This window comes from Sebastes fasciatus, chromosome 16, assembly GCF_043250625.1.
Source record: "Sebastes fasciatus isolate fSebFas1 chromosome 16, fSebFas1.pri, whole genome shotgun sequence".
Lineage (NCBI taxonomy): Eukaryota > Metazoa > Chordata > Actinopteri > Perciformes > Sebastidae > Sebastes > Sebastes fasciatus.
In genome coordinates this window covers 29,709,514-29,730,172 of record NC_133810.1, presented here as the reverse complement: position 1 = coordinate 29,730,172, position 20,659 = coordinate 29,709,514, and the positions used below count along the sequence as shown (strand labels likewise).

The window sequence follows — 20,659 nt, the reverse complement described above, 5'->3', positions numbered from 1 at the left end:
GTAAAAGAAGAAAGAGACAAATTGGAGATCACAAAGTGTGAGCTACAAAAGAATGCAGAACAAGCAGACAGTCAGTTTGATGAGATAAACAGAGAGAAAAGCAACATTGAAGAGCTGGCCCTTCAAGTTCAGACAGAAAGAGATCAATTTGAGAACGTCAGGAAAACAAATACCTTAAAACAAGAAGAACAAGAGCTCAAAGAAGACGAGTTGAAAAGAATAACACAAGAACTGGAAACCAGTAAGAACAGTGTATTGGCAGAAAGTGAAGAACTGGATGTTTTGAGGAAGGATCTCAACAAGAAGAGAGATGAGGTTGAAGCTGCCATGAACACCATCAGTGGAGAGAGAGAACAACTCAATCAGATGAAGAGTAGTACTGACATGGACAGACGGATGCTTGACAAAGAAAAGGACAGAGTGGAAGGAGAAAGGTCTGATCTGAAAATAAGAGAAGGTGAATTCCTGAATAAAATGAAGTCGGTTGAAAGTCTGAGGGAAAAACTTCAACAGCTGAATGTAAGGATGCAAGAAGACATGAGAAAGAAAATGGAAAGATTACAAACGAACAATGAAGATGTAGTAATGCTGTACGCTGTGTTGGAAAAAAAGCTCACAGCTCTAGATGTACAGAGAGAAAACATGGCTCGTTGCACTGAGCTGTTGGAGGGAGAAAGGAAACTTCTAAAAACTACACTGTCAGACATGGTCATCCAGAGAGAAGAGAATGAACATCAATGGAAGCAGAAGTCTGAGTTGGACAAACAAGATCTTAACAAACTGAAGGCAGAGCTGAAGCAAGACAGAGAGGATCTGGATAGAGAGAGTGAGATGATGAACAAAGAGAAACTGGACTTGGAGCTGATGAGGTCTGACATCCTGAAACAAAGAGACATATTAGAACAAGAGAAACAAGACGTAAAAGACGAAAGAAATAACATCGAAATCACAAACTGTGAGCTACAAAAGAAGACAGAACATGTAGACAGTCAGTTTGATGAGATAAACAGAGAGAAAAGCAACATTAAAGATCTGACCCTTCAGCTTCAGACAGAAAGAGAAAAACTTGAGAACGTCATGAAAACGAATACCGTAAAACAAGAAGAACAAGAACTCAAAGAAGACGAGTTCAAAAGACTAACACAAGAACTGGAAACCAGTAAGAACAGTGTATTGGCAGAAAGAGAAGAACTGAATGTTTTGAGAAAGGATCTCAACAAGAAGAGAGATGAGGTTGAAGTTGCCATGAACACCATCAGTGGAGAGAGAGAACAACTCAATCAGATGAAGAGTAGTACTGACATGGACAGACTGATGATTCACAATGAAAAGAACAGAATGGAAGGAGAAAAGTCTGAGCTGAAAATAAGAGAAGATCAACTCTTGAATAAAATGAAATCAGTTGAAACTGTGAGGGAAAAACTTCAACAGCTGAATGAGAGAATGCAAGAAGACATGAAAAAGAAAATGGAAAGATTACAACAAAACAATGAAGATGTAGTAATGCTGTACGCTGTGTTGGAACAGAAGCTCACAGCTCTAGATGTACAGAGAGAAAACATGGCTCGTATCACTGAGCTGTTGGAGAGAGAAAGGAAAAGTCTAAAAACTACACTGTCAGACATGGTCATCAAGAGAGAAGACATGGAACATCAATGGAAGCAGAAGTTTGAGTTTGACAAACAAGATCTTAACAAGTTAAAGGCAGAGCTGAAGCAAGACAGAGAGGATCTGGATAGAGAGAGTGAAACGATGAACAAAGAGAAACTGGACTTGGAAATGATGAGGTCTGACATCCTGAAACAAAGAGACATATTAGAGCAAAAGGAACAAGATGTAAAAGAAGAAGAAAGAGACAAATTGGAGATCACAAAGTGTGAGCTACAAAAGAAGACAGAACATGCAGACAGTCAGTTTGATGAGATAAACAGAGAGAAAAGCAAAATTAAAGATCTGACCCTTCAGCTGCAGACAGAAAGAAACAAACTAGAGAAAGTCATGAAGAAAGAACTCAAGGAAGATGAGTTCAAACGTGTAACACAAGAACTGGAAACCAGTAAGAACAGTGTATTGGCAGAAAGAGAAGAACTGGATGTTTTGAGGAAGGAACTCAACAAAGAGAAAGAAGATGTTGAAGCTGCCATGAACACCATCAGTGGAGAGAGAGAACAACTCAATCAGATGAAGAGTAGTACTGACATGGACAGACGGATGCTTGACAATGAAAAGGACAGAATGGAAGGAGAAAGGTCTGAACTGAAAATAAGAGAAGATCAACTCTTGAATAAAATGAAATCAGTTGAAACTCTGAGGGAAAAACTTATACAGCTGAATGAAAGGATGAGTGAAGACATGAAAAAGAAAATGGAAAGATTACAAACGAACAATGAAGATATAGTAATGCTGTACACTGTGTTGGAACAAAAGCTCACAGCTCTAGATGTACAGAGAGAAAACATGGCTTGTTTCACTGAGCTGTTGGAGGGAGAAAGGGAAAGTCTGAAAACTATACTGTCAGACATGGTCATCCAGAGAGAAGAGAATGAACATCAATGGAAGCAGAAGTTTGAGTTGGACAAACAAAATCTTAACAAACTGAAAGCAGAGCTGAAGCAAGACAGAGAGGATCTGGATAGAGAGAGTGAAACGATGAACAAAGAGAAACTGTACTTGGAAATGATGAGGTCTGACATCCTGAAACAAAGAGACATATTAGAACAAAAGGAACAAGATGTAAAAGAAGAAAGAGACAAATTGGAGATCACAAAGTGTGAGCTACAAAAGAAGACAGAACATGCAGACAGTCAGTTTGATGAGATAAACAGAGAGAAAAGCAACATTGAAGAGCTGGCCCTTCAGCTTCAGACAGAAAGAGACAAACTTGAGAACGTCATGAAAACGATTATCTTAAAACAAGAGCAACACAGACAAGAACTGAAAGAGGGAAAAGATGAGCTTCAAATCACAATGACTCAGATAAACAGAGAGAAAAGCAATATTAAAGAGCTAGCCCTTCATGTTCAGACAGAAAGAGACAAAGTTCAGAATGTGATGGAAATTATTGCTTTGAAACAAAAAGAACAACAGCTCAAAGATGCTGAGATAAAGAAACAAACACAAGAACTGCTAAACAACAGGATCATCATGCTAGAAGAAAGAGAAGAACTGGATGTTTTGAGGAAGGATCTCAACAAGAAGAGAGAAGAGGTTGAAGCTGCCATGAACACCATCAGTGGAGAGAGAGAACAACTCAATCAGATGAAGAGTAGTACTGACATGGACAGACGGATGCTTGACAATGAAAAGGACAGAATGGAAGGAGAAAGGTCTGAGCTGAAAATAAGAGAAGATCAACTCTTGAATAAAATGAAATCAGTTGAAACTCTGAGGGAAAAACTCAAACAGCTGAATGAAAAGATGCAAGAAGACATGAAAATGAAAATGGATAGATTACAACAAAACAATGAAGATGTAGTAATGCTGTACGCTGTGTTGGAACAAAAGCTCACAGCTCTAGATGTACAGAGAGAAAACATGGCTTGTTTCACTGAGCTGTTGGAGGGAGAAAAGAAAAGTCTGAAAACTATACTGTCAGACATGGTCATCCAGAGAGAAGAGAATGAACATCAATGGAAGCAGAAGATTGAGTTGGACAAACAAGATCTTAACCAACTGAAGGCAGAGCTGAAGCAAGACAGAGAGGATCTGGATAGAGAGAGTGAGATGATGAACAAAGAGAAACTGGACTTGGAAATTATGAGGTCTGACATCCTGAAACAAAGAGACATGTTGGAACAAAAAGAACAAGATGTAAAAGAAGAAAGAGACAAATTGGAGATCACAAAGTGTGAGCTACAAAAGAAGACAGAACATGCAGACAGTCAGTTTGATAAGATAAACAGAGAGAAAAGCAACATTGAAGAGCTGGCCATTCAAGTTCAGACAGAAAGAGATCAATTTGAGAACGTCAGGAAAACGAATACCTTAAAACAAGAAGAACAAGAGCTCAAAGAAGACGAGTTGAAAAGAATAACACAAGAACTGGAAACCAGTAAGAACAGTGTACTGGCAGAAAGAGAAGAACTGGATGTTTTGAGGAAGGAACTCAACGAAGAGAAAGAAGATGTTGAAGCTGCCATGAACAACATCAGTGGAGAGAGAGAACAACTCAGTCAGATGAAGAGTAGTACTGACATGGACAGACGGATGCTTGACAATGAAAAGGACAGAGTGGAAGGAGAAAGGTCTGAGCAAAAAATAAGAGAAGATCAACTCTTGAATAAAATGAAATCAGTTGAAACTCTCAGGGAAAAACTTATACAGCTGAATGAAAGGATGAGTGAAGACATGAACAAGAAAATGGAAAGATTACAAACAAACAATGAAGATGTAGTAATGCTGTACGCTGTGTTGGAACAGAAGCTCACAGCTCTAGATGTACAGAGAGAAAACATGGCTCATATCACTGAGCTGTTAGAGGGAGAAAGGAAAAGTCTAAAAACTATACTGTCAGACATGGTCATCAAGAGAGAAGACATGGAAAAACAGTGGAAGCCGAAGTCTGAGTTGGACAAACAAGATCTTAACAAATTAAAGGCAGAGCTGAAGCAAGACAGAGAGGATCTGGATAGAGAGAGTGAGACGATGAACAAAGAGAAACTGGACTTGGAGCTGATGCGGTCTGACATCCTGAAACAAAGAGACATATTAGAAGGAGAGAAACAAGACGTAAAAGAGGAAAGAAACAACTTGGAAATCACAAAGTGTGAGCTACAAAAGAAGACAGAACATGCAGACAGTCAGTTTGATGAGATAAACAGAGAGAAAAGCAATATTAAAGATCTGACCCTTCAGCTTCAGACAGAAAGAGACAAACTAGAGAAAGTCATGAAGAAAGAACTCAAGGAAGATGAGTTCAAAAGACAAACACAAGAACTGGAAACCAGTAAGAACAGTGCACTGGCAGAAAAAGAAGAACTGGATGTTTTGAGGAAGGATCTCAACAAGAAGAGAGAAGAGGTTGAAGCTGCCATGAACACCATCAGTATAGAGAGAGAACAACTCAATCAGATGAAGAGTAGTACTGACATGGACAGACGGATGCTTGACAATGAAAAGGACAGAATGGAAGAAGAAAAGTCTGAGCAAAAAATAAGAGAAGATCAACTCTTAAATAAAATGAAATCAGTTGAAACTCTGAGGGAAAAACTTATACAGCTGAATGAAAAGATGCAAGAAGACATGAAAATGAAAATGGATAGATTACAACAAAACAATGAAGATGTAGTAATGCTGTACGCTGTGTTGGAACAAAAGCTCACAGCTCTAGATGTACAAAGAGAAAACATGGCTTGTTTCACTGAGCTGTTGGAGGGAGAAAAGAAAAGTCTGAAAACTATACTGTCAGACATGGTCATCCAGAGGGAAGAGAATGAACATCAATGGAAGCAGAAGTCTGAGTTGGACAAACAAGATCTCAACAAATTAAAGGCAGAGCTGAAGCAAGACAGAGAGTATCTGGACACAGAGAGTGAGATGATGAACAAAGAGAAACTGGACTTGGAGCTGATGAGGTCTGACATCCTGAAACAAAGAGACATATTAGAACAAGAGAAACAAGATGTAAAAGAGGAAAGAAACAACTTGGAAATCACAAAGTGTGAGATACAAAAGAAGACAGAACATGCAGACAGTCAGTTTGATGAGATCAACAGAGAGAAAAGCAACATTAAAGATCTGACCCTTCAGCTTCAGACAGAAAGAGACAAACTTGAGAACGTCATGAAAACGAATACCTTAAAACAAGAAGCACAAGAACTCAAAGAAGACGAGTTCAAAAGACTAACACAAGAACTGGAAACCAGTAAGAACAGTGTATTGGCAGAAAGAGAAGAACTGGATGTTTTTAGGAAGGATCTCAACAAGAAGAAAGAAGAGATTGAAGCTGCCATGAACACCATCAGTGGAGATAGAGAACAACTCAATCAGAGGAGGAGTAGTATTGACATGGACAGACCGATGCTTGACAATGAAAAGGACAGAATGGAAGGAGAAAGGTCTGAGCTGAAAATAAGAGAAGATCAACTCTTGAATAAAATGAAATCAGTTGAAACTCTGAGGGAAAAACTTCAACAGCTGAATGAAAGGATGAGTGAAGACATGAAAAAGAAAATGGAAAAATTACAAACGAACAATGAAGATGTAGTAATGCTGTACACTATGTTGGAACAAAAGCTCACAGCTCTAGATGTACAGAGAGAAAACATTGCTCATATCACTGAGCTGTTGGAGGGAGAAAGGAAAAGTCTAAAAACTATACTGTCAGACATGGTCATCCAGAGAGAAGACATGGAACATCAATGGAAGCAGAAGTTTGAGTTGGACAAACAAGATCTTAACAAACTGGAGGCAGAGCTGAAGCAAGACAGAAAGGATCTGGATAGAGAGAGTGAGATGATGAACAAAGAGAAACTGGACTTGGAGCTGATGAGGTCTGACATCCTGAAACAAAGAGACATGTTGGAACAAGAGAAACAAGATGTAAAAGAGGAAACAGGCAAATTGGAAATCACAAAGCGTGAGCTACAAAAGAAGACAGAACATGCAGACAGTCAGTTTGATGAGATAAACAGAGAGAAAGAACAACCGCATCAAATGAAGACAACTATTAGTGAGAGAGAAATGTTAAATGAAATGAAAAGGATGGAAGGAGAACTGTCTGAGATGAAAATAAGAGAGGACCGGCTCACCAGGTTAATGAAATCCATGGGAAATCTGAGATCAAAACTCAACCAGCTGAATCAAAGGAGACATGAAATCTTTACAAACAATATGGACAGATTAGGGCAGAAATATGAAAACATCCTTCAACTGAACTCAATACTGCAACACAAGGGTGATGAACTCGAGAAACAGAAAAATAAAATCACTGGTTATTATGACCTGATAGAAAAAGTGGAGAAACACATGGTGACATTGAAGTTTGACAAGGCCGTACAAACCGAGGTTGTAAAAGTATGGCCACTGGAGCAAGATGCCGAGGAACAGTATTTGAATAAACTTAAAGAGTTTGAACGTGAGAAGGTTGTTCTGGTGTCAGATGTAGCGATCCAGACTGACGAAGTTCAGGGGAAGTCAGAGGGAGATGAACATGATCTTGAAAGAAAAGGTAAATACTTGAAAACTGAGAGGGAAGGTCTGCTGACGCTAACGGAGGATGAAGAAGTGAAAAATGAACCGAAACAGAAGCTTGCAGTACTGCCCGAGTCGGCTTCAGAGCAAGATGATTCTACACACGAGGAAATGTCAAAAAGAGATTGTCTGCGAAAGATCTGGAAAGACACTAAAATGAAACGGAAGGAGATTGATCAGATGAAGCGCAAGAGCCATGAGAAGAGAAACAACCTGGAGAAAAGACTATCGGTGATCAATCAGTTTGTTAAGAGAACATGGTTACAGAAAGAAAAGGAACCATTGGAGAAGAAGCTGAAACAAGGAGTCAGTAAGGATATGACATTCCAAAATGACAGCGAGAGAGACCGTACAACGCTCGATGAAAAATACACAGAGCTCCAACAACTTAAGGTTCAGATGCTCAGCGAGATTGACAAACTCTGTGTCAAAGAAAAAGTGTCTAGGACGCTGACAACTAGTGACAAAGCTAATCAAACAACGCAAGTCGATATGACCACAGGGGATCAAGAGCAGGAGAAGGTAGAAGAAACCGAAGCAGCTCCAGAGACATCCAGTGGACTCCTCGGTCAGCTCCGGCATTACTGCCGTCGATGCTGCTGCCAACCCTGTGCCTGCTGCAAGCAAGTCTGCAATCTGTCATGATGAATTTGAATGTTTCTTGAATACATTTGAAATATTATAATTTTTAGTTTTCTTAAACAAGTATTTGGCTTAATCACTTGCAATACAAAGATAACAACTAAACATTTTGAAACAGGTTAATAAAATATGTGAGGCTTTTGTGTCTTGAAAAATGCTTTACCTTTAGTGGCACCACTATCGAAACATGTTTGTTTGCATATGTAAAAATCAATTATTTGTTGGTTTGCGAAATAAGATTTAATAGTGTACTTTTTAAGAGTGATTGCTTAATTTTCATTTTTGCCGTTTGTGAAACCTCAGTCCGTATTGCAATATCAAACAGATGTATTAAACTTGAGCACCAATTTTCACTTAATCACAGCATCTTAAATGTTGAAGAAGTTGACACCATTTTTGTTGTTGCTGCTGCTGGTTTGTTTTTTTCTTGCTTGTCTTTTAAAGTATTAATATATTTACCATGTTATGTTACAATTTCATTATTTTACAAAAACTTAAACTATAACTAAATAAAGCATTCACATATCAAATGTTAAAAAATAAACAATAAATAAATGAAAATTAAGCTATGTAATAAGGAGGCATAAATGAGTTCCACCTGGGAAAGTTCTGTGGGAAGACAGCTCTGTGAACTTTTATGCTTAAATGTAATTCAATCAGGAGAGACCACGTATCGATTGAACAATAATTTATTACATCATGCATGATAAGAAGAATAGTACGAAGTCTTTAGCGATTAGAGTTCATCGTGACGTAGTATATAAAAGGAGGTGGTGATGCCGTGATGAGATTAGGTATATTCCCCCTGGAGTCTAGACACTGATGTTGGCTGATAGAGTAGGAGCCAGTAGAGATAAGAGACAGAAAGGTTGTGAATGAAAGCGTGTAAAAAGGGTTTTCCTGTCTGAACTTTCGCTTTGAGCTTAATATACACAAATGCATGCGTTAAGTAATTTTTTTTTTTTAACAAACCTTTCTTTGTCAAATAAAATGATCCACATCATTACAACATTTTCCGTGTGTATTTATTTACTTGTATTACAAGCTGCTTGTTATTAACATTAACATAACTTATATCAGTCTACTACTGTGCACTACCATTGCCAACCATTTGTTTACAAAGTTCAAACAAGGGAATTACAACCACTGAAATACAATCCTGTGTCAAAGAAAAAGTGTCTAGGACACTGAAAATAGTGACAAAGCTAATCAAACATTGCAGAGAGAGAGATACAGCAACCACAATAATAGCACAGCAGCTGTAAGAACTAATACAAATAGGACTTATAACAAAAATCAATAGCAGCGGATGTAAAAGAGTGATAATACAACTATCGGAATTAATAGCTGTAATAATAATAGAAATATAACTAATACTAATAATAATAAAAAGGCTAATAATAATGATGGTACCAGTGGGTCTCAAGCAGGCAGCAGATGCGGCAGCAGATGTAACCCCGATCCATGGATACCTGCGAGACGAGAAAGCACAAAGACTCTGGGGAAGAAATCAAGTTAGTAACATGCATGAATGAGACATGTATGGAAGTTTTTATTGGACTTTATTAGTTGTAATCCACAGAAGACATTCCACAAATGTGTACCATGATCTGCAAATATTTCACTATCCACAAACATGTATTTTTGTATTTGTGTTGTGTAAAGTCACATCTACAAAAATACAGGGCGATTTGCAAATACACATAACTTACTCTGTAAATATATATTTTAAGGTTTACATGTAAAGTGATAAACATGCATTTGTGCATCTATTTCTACACGTGGAATGCTATTTGCGCATTTGCAGATCGCTTTCTGTGCATTTGTGGGCCTTGTGACATTTGTAACTTCCCTCCTGTTTGTTTACAGATTTTGTCCGATTGGTACCGTGGCAGATCTGTAGGAACAATCTGTAAGTAAGAGGTGATTTACTAGCTCCACCAGGAGGGGGCGACATTACCTCACATGAGCTGACGGTTCAATTTTATATCTGTTAGGGCAGGGGTCAGCAACCTTTACCATTAAAAGAGACATTTTAGGCAAATTGAGGGAAAACAAAATCGGAGATTTCAAGAATAAAGTCATAACTTTAACGAACATAAAGTCATAACTTTATGAGAAAAAAAGTAAACAATAAACAGTTATTCATTTCCATTTTAAAAACTCCACAGGGAGCCACTGGCGAGGAGCTAAAGAGCCGCATGTGGCTCCGGAGCTGCAGGTTGCAGAGCCCTGTGTCAGTGCCATTATCTTGCACTCATCTGTCCGCATCCTACCGATGCTGCAGCAGATATGCTCTGGCATGAAGCCGTCTGGCTTGTGTGAGATGACTGTACAGTAACCGCACAACTTCCTGACAGCTGTTCATTCCTGGCTTTTTGGAAAAGGTCAATATTATGTCATGAACTGATTTTTCTCAAGTTGAATCTCAAACCTTAAGCTCATGTGATATTGAGCATAAAGCATTTTGTGTTTTTTTTCCTCACCTGACGCTGGATGCTGAATTCCTGATGGGTTCCATGTCTCCAATCTTCAGTGAAGATTAGATCCTGTTGGGCCAAAGTTAACAATAACATGACAAAAGACAATAGATATAAATATCAATAGATGTGCCAATGAGTGAGTCCGAGGAGATTTATTGTTTAAGGTTGTGTTCAAGAGCATGTGAAAAAGGTCCATTTCTTTTGCCAGATATCTGAATATGACGTGTGTCCCACATCTACAATCAATCATTAATTCAATGTAATTGTAATAAATAAGCAAAAGCGTGTTTATAAGCTAATACATCAAAGATCTGTACACACACACAAAAAAAAGCAAATAAACCACAATAATGCGCTGCCAAGCAAGACCATACCACTATTAGAATATGATTCAGTAATACATGGAGTATAACTACAGTGTAATATGTCATGATCCAGAGTCCTGTCACACAGGATGTCCCAAGTGAACATGAGCACGTGTAAATATTCAGTTCGACACATGCCTGTACCTGATGACCCCCGGACACTTCCACAGATCTAACCCATGTCTATTTTTAGTGCATTGCTTTGCACTTCAGCCAAATCTCAAAAAGCCACATATGGAGGTCCAATGGACAACTGTACTGTGTGTGCACTTATAATGTGAACATACAGTATGTAACATGCATAAGTCATTAAAACAGATCACATCTGATCTGACTAATCATATGTTAAGTGACAAAATCCTGAATTCCCAGCATGGAAAACAAGCATATCTTTTCTATTCCGCACAGAGGGTGCTGTCTTATTTAACCTGAACTGCCCCATAATGCTTTAATTACAACATTTTAGAATTGCTTTGGCTCAAATTTAACAAAAAAATTTGCAAAACTCTAAAAGCTATGGTCTCAAAATCTCCCATAGCACACAAAAGATGCAGACAAAACATCTGCATCGAAAATGACTACGTCAATGAGTTTATCTGAGCATCACAACAAATTAAATCTAATTTTAATTTAAAATAAAATGGCGATCAAATAATTCTGTTAAACATCAAGATCAAAAGTCTGCAGTCGTAAATTCATCAATTTTGATACAAGAAACAAAATGTGCAATTCATGCAGATGTCAGCATTTGAAATGATGCAGAGTAATAATAACTTTTGAAAATTTGAATATGCTGTATTACTGAAATATAGAACAATAGTGTGAGTCTGATTCATACAATCTACATTCATACAAGATAAAAGGATGATTCAGAATGTTCTTCACTGCATTAGTTTACTGTTTCTGTTGTTTTTTATTCAATATATCAAACATCATCTGTTACATCACTCACGTACTCCGATCAAACGGTCAAACTAGGCAGCGCTGATCAAATATGAATCCATATTCTGTTACTGTAATGCCTATTTCTCTCCTCAGATGTTCTCAGAATCATCTTGTAGTGCACGGTTTAGCTGTAAAATGAGAAAGTTTGTGACCCGGCAGCCATGTTGAGATCTGTTGTGGAAATACCAAGCACCGCCCACCAGCCGGAGCACAGCCAATAGGAACGCTCTCTCTCTCTGAAATGACCTGTGATTGGTCAAAGTCTCCCGTCACAGGCTAGATTTTCTAAAGCCTGGAAACAGAGCCATGAGGAGGTGCAGAGGTCTAGTTTTCTCTCAGAACACTTGAATTACAATACGCTGAAAGGTTATTATGGAATTTTTGCCCAATAATGCCAAAAACATTCTGCCTACTGCAGCTTTAAAATAAGGAGAAATGCTTGCAAACACATGTTCCATTCCACACTTGTGCTTACATGAGGTATCTGTAATCTGAGGCGTAACATGTGTTTTTACTCCGTATGTAAGGACAGCATTCTGTGTTTAAAGGGACCAATTTGAAATGTCTCTTTACATTAAGAGTATTGCACAATTAAACTTTGTGAAAGCTGCGCCAAAGCAATTGTAAAATGCTGTAATATCCACTGAACGTCTGTCAGCACCTGTGTGTAATGATATTTTCTTCTGTCAAACTCTGAGAAGCAAAAGGCTGTTATCAGAATATAAATGCTGGGACTCGACAGACCAGAGTGGTGATGGCAACGGTGCACAACTCATGTTTTCTATTTCTCCGTAAACATGTTTCAGTTTTCTGACTGCTTCTTGTCACATGTTGGACATCCATCGCTGACTGTGATTGTGACCACCTGATTGACAGGCCTGTCCACAGAAGGCAAAAATACAAATGACAAATGGGCACCTGGATAATAAGCAAATCCCTGACTACAAAGTAGGAAAATATATCTATCATGTTCAACTTTAAACCACACATTACATTTTGGATAAGAAAACCACCATTCCACCCTTTCACCTAGTCATATCCAGTTATACACTAAGACATTTTGCACAATTCAAACAAAACCCATGCTCTCCTGTATTGCTAGGTCCACACGTTACCCTGCCAGTCATTACAGATCCACGTCCTCTCCTCCAGGAAACTAGAGGAGATAATCATTGTGTGTTGAACTCTCTAGAAACATAGTGAGATCACTGTAGTCCTTGTCCATGACTGCTTTGGGGAGAGACCTGGGAAAAGAAACAGAGGGGGAGGAGGACATGAGGTCCAGAGGACCGTCAGCCAGTCTGTCTGGCGAGGGGGCAAACAGTGGAGACGGTGGTGATGTTCCATCATCCATGCTGCTGTGAGTCTTAGTGGTTCTTATGTTCTGTTGGTGGCTGCTGCTTTGTTGATTTAAGTATAAGTTGGGGTAGCAGCCTGACTCGGTCATGGCCAGGAGGAGGTTGTCAAGGCCGTCCGAACCTTTGTTGCACCCGTTCTGGCTGACCTGGGCCACCTGGCACAGGAGATGGGTGTGCTGACGGAGCTGGTCGATTTCTCTCTCCGTGTCGGCGTTCTGCTTCAGCAGCTCCTTGGTGCGTAGCGTGATGGCCAGCAGGCCCGACTGGTTCAGGATCTCGGCCGTGTTGAGGAAACGGCGATGGCGCGTGGACGAGCTGTCCGGAGCCGGGCGGTACGGGCTGTGAGCCGTGGAGGAAGAGCAATATGAAGAGGGAGGAGAGGAGGATGGGGGGGAGTCGGAGGAAGAAGGTGGTGAGGGTGTCTGGGAGCTGGAGACGGAGGGGGAGTCCAAGCTGTTGGAGCCAAAGCTTTGTTGGCTGTTGTTGGAACTGTGTTGGGTGATGGAGGAAGCATGGCTCGGCAGTGGGAAGTGAGATGAACTGGAGAAGGAGCTGTGCCCTCCTTTATACCCGGAGTGGGAATGGACTCTATCCTCTTTATGCTGCAGCAGCTGGGGCTTCAGGAGGTGGCTGGTGGGAGGTACAGCCTCTCTCTTCTCTTCCTCAATGCACACTCTCTTACTCTGGCCTTCACTGCCTCTCTCCTTAACCCCCTCCACCCGTGTGGCACCCTTGCCCTCATTGCTCTCCTTCCTGGGGTGGGGGGCGATGCGAGGGTAAGAATTCAGGATGGGCAGATATGAGTTCTTTCTGCTGTGGTTCTGGTTGCCGCGGCTGCCTCCTTTCTTAACTTGACCCTGTGGTGCAGCTAGACTGGATGAAGGAGTCGAGGTAGAGGAGGATGGGGCAGGCATCGTTGGCTGTTGGATCAATAAGAGCTGGGTGGGCGCTTTGGCATTGGTAAGGCTGTGCATACCTCCACCCCACACTAGGGGGCCATGCAGAAGCTGCTCTGGTACAGACTGCGCCACCAGGAGGTCGGGAGGGGGGTTTTATGTGAGCAGCGATCAGAGACCAGAATAAAGGATAAAAGCAAAAGAGGAGAGGGAGGAGGTTAAAGTCACGAAGAGATAATCAGTAGGACACAAAAAAGACAGGTGTTGCCTCTCAGTGATAAACCCACGGAGAGATCACTTGTTATTGTCCCCTGGAAACAGTTTCCGTTGTGTTGTATGCTACTTGCAGGGCTCTCTGATGGACGTTTTTCACTTTTTTTCCTGACATTTAATAAAACAATTAATTAATTAAGATTAGGATTAATTAAATTAGGGAAATAATCGTCAGATTAATCAACACTACACTTTATATTCCAGGACTACTGTATTGGACTGCATTATATTGTACAGGTGTTAGTGCCCTCCCCCAGCTATATGTGTTTATTTAGCAGTCATTCTCCAGTTTTTGTAATGTCATTTGAACTGTTATAATACTGTAGTTATACATATGTTGTGATGCCAATCAGTTAGTCAATTAAAGAATAATTACTGTTGATCTTTCAACAACTCATAAAGGACACTATGAAGCTATACTTCAATAATCAAGTGGTGACTGAATGTACAGAGCTACCCATTCATTATATTTCAATCTCTCTTTATGATGCAAAAAAGCAGAATGCCTGAAAAAGCAAGTTGTTATATAGAACTGAATATCTCACCGGCTTGACCACCAGGTTCTTGATGACGTAAATAGGGGTGCGCTCCTCATAAGGAGCCATGTTGTGGCCTGCGGTGTTCACACGGTTGTTGGAGCTTTTGCTGCTTTCCCTGTGAGGTTCGCTCACACTGCTGCGCTGGTCGTCTACATCGTTGTGCACAGAGTCTGAGCCGGCCTCTGGGGGGGAGAGGGAGAACGAAGAGTAAGAGAGGATAGAGAGGACACAACACACAGATAATTTTTGCACTCTTTTCCAGTGGAAAGGAATTGTTAACATCATGGGTAGTGTGAGGTCAGTGAGGTTATCTTCATACATCCATGGTATCATCCAAATGGGCCAACGCTCACCTGAGTACCCAGAGTCCTTCTCCGAGTCACAGCGCAGCCTGCGGTTGCGCATGACACCCATTCCAGATTGCCCCCTGTGGGTGCCACCCTGGGACGCCCGCCGAGTGTCGCTGTTACTCTTATTCTTGGCGGTCTTTGAGGTGCTGCGGGCGACCCGCTCCCCAAAATGCCCCTGTTCCTTTGGCATTCTGGATCTTTAAAAATGAAAGCAGACAAAGAAATGTTACTGTGAGATAAACAGCGTTGGATATTAAAGACAGAGATTGTACTGCTGGGTTTACCAGGTGGTGGCTGAGCATTTTTGAACAAGAATCATTATCATAACACAATATTAATACAACAGAATTATTAACCTGGAATCAACTGATAAGATGGGGACCAAATGTATGTATGTTGAGTGGGCCTGCATCTTTAAATCCACTCTCAGCTAGCATCCAATTACATCAGCATTTAACCCAAATTTGACAGTTAGATAATCAAATCCCGTTGGTTGGGATTATATAATAATGGCAGAGAGTAGAGACAGACAGGACACAGGGGCAAAGAGATGTGACTGACATGCAACAGACACCAACAAACACAAGGCTTTCATCCAGGAGACCGCTGTTTGTTTGTGCGTTACGTTTCACTTCCACTTTAGCTGTTCATTCATGTTCTGTTTTCACTGTAAAAACGTAGTAATGTTAAGCCCAACCATGTTGTTTTCTCCTTAACTTAACTAAGTGGTTTTGTTGCCTAATCCTAAATGTTTTTGTTTAATTCACAACATGAAGCACGTGTTTAGTGCGACTGAAATGTGATGCCGAGAGGTCGTTTAGCACGTGTTCAGTGCGAGGGAAAAAGTGACGCCGAGGGGTTCTGACAAAGAGCCGGACGTGTTAGGACGAGTTGGGATGAGAACATGTTGGCAACAAGACAGGTGAGTTTTGTTGTTGTATTTTGCGCTTGAGAAAGTAATCTAGGGGTGTGAATCTTCCGGTATCTCACGATTCGATTTGATTTTGATTGTTGGGCTCACAACTCCATTCAAAACGATTCCTGATTCAAAATCGATTCTATCTTCAGTACTATCTATCTTCTATCTTCAGCGGTGCTAATTTCAGGATCTCCTGCAGTCTGCTGTGTGCCAATAATAATGGCAGTGTGGCAAATTATGGCATGAAAGCAGAGCCAACCATGTCATACTAGCTTGTCGAGAAGGAGGTTAAATAACGCTCCAAAACTTCAGGAAAAACTGGCCTGGCGATTTTCACAGGGGTCCCTTGACCTCTGACCTCCACATATCGCCTTGCTTACAGTATCGCAATATATCTCGATATATTAAATCACTACTCCTGTATCACGATATGTATCGTATCGCCAGATTCTTGCCAATACACAGTCCTAATAGAAACTAAATATGAACATAGTTCACATTTTTATTTGGCAGATAAAACGTTCATTGAGGTATTTCACTGTGAACTGAGTAGCATTAATAAGCTGATGTAGGAATAGGAATATGATCATTTGAATAAGAAACACTGTCTTTGACATAAGATAAGATAAGATAAGATAAGATAAGATAAGATATTCCTTTATTAGTCCCGCAGTGGGGAAATGTGCAGTGTACAGCAGTAAAGGAGATAGTGCAGAAAACAAGAAGCATCAGCCAACAGTTAAAAACAGAGCTAAACAAAGTGTAACAAAATATGAATCATTTAAATAGAAGGAAGTATAAAAAAGGAGCAGTATATACAGTACTGACAATAAACAGACTATTAACAAAATTGCACAAGTGGAAAATGATATTGCACAGTGAGAACTACACCTGAGTCGTACTGATAGACAGTTGGTGTACAGTAACATCACAATGTGCTCTATGGTGGAGCTGATATGAACAGACTAGTGTTGTCTCTGTGTAAACAAGACAGCATGCACATGCGGAAGGAATTTGATAAGATGGTGCCTGGCAGACTGTACAAACCCTTTAACCCCCCTCCAACACTGTTATGTAATACACTGCTGCTGCTCTGTGCTGTAAATACACTATAACTCCCCATTCACTGCCTGTATCACACACTCAACATTCAAGATTCAAGAGTTTTATTTGCCATTTGCACCTAAGTTTACCCCGAGTCAGCTTTAAGAAAAGAAAAAAGGTAGAAAAGGCACGAGGTAATTACAGTACAAAATAAGTAGCACAATAAATAAATTATTAAAATATAAAACGCCCTCAGTGTAGTCAATAAATAAACTAAACTACCCTCTGCATAGGAACGATACCCACACAATACAAATATACAGTATATATATGCTCCATGACCATCTTAAAAGAACTTGTAGCTCTCATAAAAATATATTTTTTTAAATAATTAATATATTTCAGAGAATTACACAGTGGAAGATATAACACATTAAAATAAACTGTTATTGCATGGTTGTTTTTTTTGCTACAGGACACTAAATGCAACACATACTGATGGAGGAGGTATTTAGATCCTTGTAACAATACAACATTGGAAGTACACTTCATTACAAGTATTTTACTTGAGTAAAAGTATGTATTACCAGCATAAAAGTACCCATGTGTACATATATACAGGAGTGGCTGTCATTATTTTATTTATATGAACATGTAAGCTGCATGTTAATGTTGTCGATGGTGAAGTTGGAGCTATTTTTTAAAACTATTTTATACATGTAAATCAACTTTTCTTGTTACATATTGTACTCAACACAATAAATAAATAAATTAGTAAAATATAAAACGCCCTCAGTTTAGTTAATAAATAAACTAAGCTACCCTTTGCATAGGAATAACACCAACAGAATACAAATATACAGTATATATGCTCCATGACCATATTAAAAGAACTTGTAGCACAAAAATAAATAATTAATATATTTCAGACAATTACACATGTTAAGCCTGTAATAACAGCAGCCTGACCATGACACATTATTTAAGTGCATGCAGCACATGTTAAGCCTGTTAGATAGATAGATAGATAGATAGATAGATAGATAGATAGTAACTTTATTGATCAAGAGGGAAATTCAAGTTTCCAGCATCACAGTTCCATAGTGCAAAACATGTCAGTAAAAAGGCAGTAAAAAAGTTAGTATTGCAAAGTACAAAAAAAATATATACCAGATATAAAAATACCAGGAGATGAAGATACTGTTAAAAATGAGTATAGTGCAGTATAATGACACATTATTTAAATGCATGCATTAGGACAACATTTTAAGACACTTTGAAAGTGCAGGTGAGCAGGTTGACTCACCTGTCCTTGTTTGATACCCGGATGTTAGAGAGGAGCTCACTGTTGCAGCAGCAGGAACACAGAAGAACATCTCCTGTTGGGATGATCAGACCTACATTCCTCCAGTCCTGACTTCAGGATGAAGCGAAAAGCGAGAGAAATAGTTAATTTGCTCCATGTTGCAGCTGTTATCTCCTGTAGTGTCTCACTGAGTGTCCTCTCTGGTCCTGTCCTCTCTGGTCCTGCACTCTGTCTGTCTCATCATGCACTGAAACCCTCCATGCTGCTCATTTGCATAAACCACGCCCCCCATTCTTTGACCTGGTGATGACGTAACTGTACTGGTTTGGCCAATCGCGTGCAGAGCCACGTGTTGAGGCGGTGACGTTGGACAGTCCACGTGAGGAGTGCGTTCAGCTCTAGTATGGTGCTTTCATGCTGCTGTTGTAAATATCAAATAAAAAATATTCAAGATTCAAGATTCAAGCCCTTTATTGTCATTGTGTAGTATAACCAAATTAGATTGTGACAATCCCGTAGGTGCTAAAAAAGATAATACAATAAAAAAAGAGATAGTGCAATATAAATGTAAAAAAATATAAAAAAGATAAAACAATAAAAAAAGGGATAGTGCAATATAAATATAAAAAAATATAAAAAAGATAAAACAATAAAAAAAGGGATAGTGCAATATAAATCTAATAAAATATATAAAAGATAATACAATAAAAAAAGAGATAGTGCAATATAAATGTAAAAAAATATAAAAAAGATAAAACAATAAAAAAAGGGATAGTGCAATATAAATATAAAAAAATATAAAAGATAATACAATAAAAAAGAGAGATAGTGCAATATAAATATAAAAAAATATAAAAAAGATAATACAATAAAAAAGAGAGATAGTGCAATATAAATATAAAAAAATATAAAAAAGATAATACAATAAAAAAGAGAGATAGTGCAATATAAATATAAAACATATAAAAGATAAAACAATAAAAAAAGGGATAGTGCAATATAAATCTAATAAAATATATAAAAGATAATACAATAAAAAAGAGAGATAGTGCAATATAAATATATACAGTAGATTTACAGTATTTACATTGCAAAAGTGACACAAAAGTGTTGATGGTGGTTTTGATATTCAAATGCAAAATGGTTTCAAACACGTCAGCACAGACATCTAATGACTTTATTTACATGGTTATTTCTACAGCAAATACAGTTATCTACTCCACAACTGTGACAAATAGCCTACAAAATATGTTTTAAAGTTATTCTTAAAACACAGGTGACATATGTTTTATTTCCCATACAACGAGAACGCCTCACACATTAATGTGTGTGTGTGTGTGTGTGTGTCTGAGGAACAGCTGATCAGTGATCAGTCAGCCTCCAATACAACAACAACATGTACTATGAGACTCTCATTGTTCCCTGGTAGTCAGCTTCCTCCCACAGGACATGGACATGGAGCTGGAGACATGTGAGGCTGGCCTGTGGAGGCGTGGTATCTCCCCAGGGCAGCACATGTTCCCTGCTGGGGGAGTGTTGAGAGGCACCGTGAGGCTCCACCTGGTTCAGACAGACAGATGAGATAAAGAGAAACACACTGTTACCTTCATCATTCTCCTTTAAAACATCATCTTTTTATCCATCACCCTATTAAATACCATCCTTTGAGCCATCATTCTTTTACTTCTATCTATCTACCTATTTATATTTATTTAACTTTATTTTATCTTATTCTTTTTAATCTTGCCTTAATTTGATTTGCACCCTGACTGACAGCCAGCCACACCCCCCCACCTCTCAAGTGCACACACAGTCACATGATATTGATTTTGCCCAGTTATGTTGGCTTTTTTTAAAGTTTTCTTTCTTTTATTATTTATTTGTTTATTTTTTTGTTATGAGGAAAAGGAAGAAAAAAAAAAATATATGTATATGTATATATATATATACTGTATATATATAAAAAACGCCTCAACTAGCCGGGCATGGGCCATGATGCCTCAACACCAACTGGGCTCCTCCTCCATCTCCTCCCTCCAATGATTTCCTATAGACAGAAAAGGGCATAAGCACTGAGTTATCAAACCAGGCTCATGAATTTACGAGTACCTGGTGACGTAACGACATGAAGGTCTCACACTCTGTATGGACATTTATGACTTTGGTTTGTGTTTACTGAGGAGGAGCAGTGTGCAGGTGTACTGTAGGCTGTCTGTAGTGAACCTTTGTATAATCAGGTGTCTAATTCAATATGACCTCTGAACACTGGGGAGTGGAGAGCTGTGAAGGAATGTTGAATGTTTAAAGGTCCCATATCGTGCTCATTTTCAGGTTCATACTTGTATTTT

General features: G+C 39.1%; 3 protein-coding genes across 3 annotated transcripts in view; 2 read left to right on the top strand and 1 right to left on the bottom strand.

The window, feature by feature from the left end:
* LOC141753100 (uncharacterized) overlaps positions 1 to 1,826 on the top strand; it is a 40,741-nt gene extending 38,915 nt beyond the window's left edge. The window contains exon 5 of the mRNA XM_074611449.1: positions 803 to 1,826. Coding sequence (XP_074467550.1) covers positions 803 to 835 — 33 coding nt within the window. The 3' untranslated portion in view covers positions 836 to 1,826. The remainder of the gene's footprint in view (positions 1 to 802) is intronic.
* Positions 1,827 to 2,520: 694 nt separating this feature from the next.
* LOC141752617 (uncharacterized) lies at positions 2,521 to 8,844 on the top strand. Its single transcript, XM_074610664.1, has one exon. The coding sequence runs from the start codon at positions 2,521 to 2,523 to the stop codon at positions 7,834 to 7,836; it is 5,316 nt and encodes a 1,771-aa protein (XP_074466765.1). The 3' UTR covers positions 7,837 to 8,844.
* Positions 8,845 to 10,437: 1,593 nt separating this feature from the next.
* Positions 10,438 to 18,587, bottom strand: LOC141753101 (CLOCK-interacting pacemaker-like). Its single transcript, XM_074611450.1, has 4 exons — positions 18,312 to 18,587; positions 15,046 to 15,239; positions 14,699 to 14,874; positions 10,438 to 14,006 (listed from the first exon to the last, which is right to left on the bottom strand). Exons 2-4 carry the CDS (start codon positions 15,230 to 15,232, stop codon positions 12,783 to 12,785), a joined length of 1,587 nt encoding a protein of 528 aa, XP_074467551.1. The 5' UTR covers positions 15,233 to 15,239; positions 18,312 to 18,587; the 3' UTR covers positions 10,438 to 12,782.
* Positions 18,588 to 20,659: the final 2,072 nt, after the last annotated feature.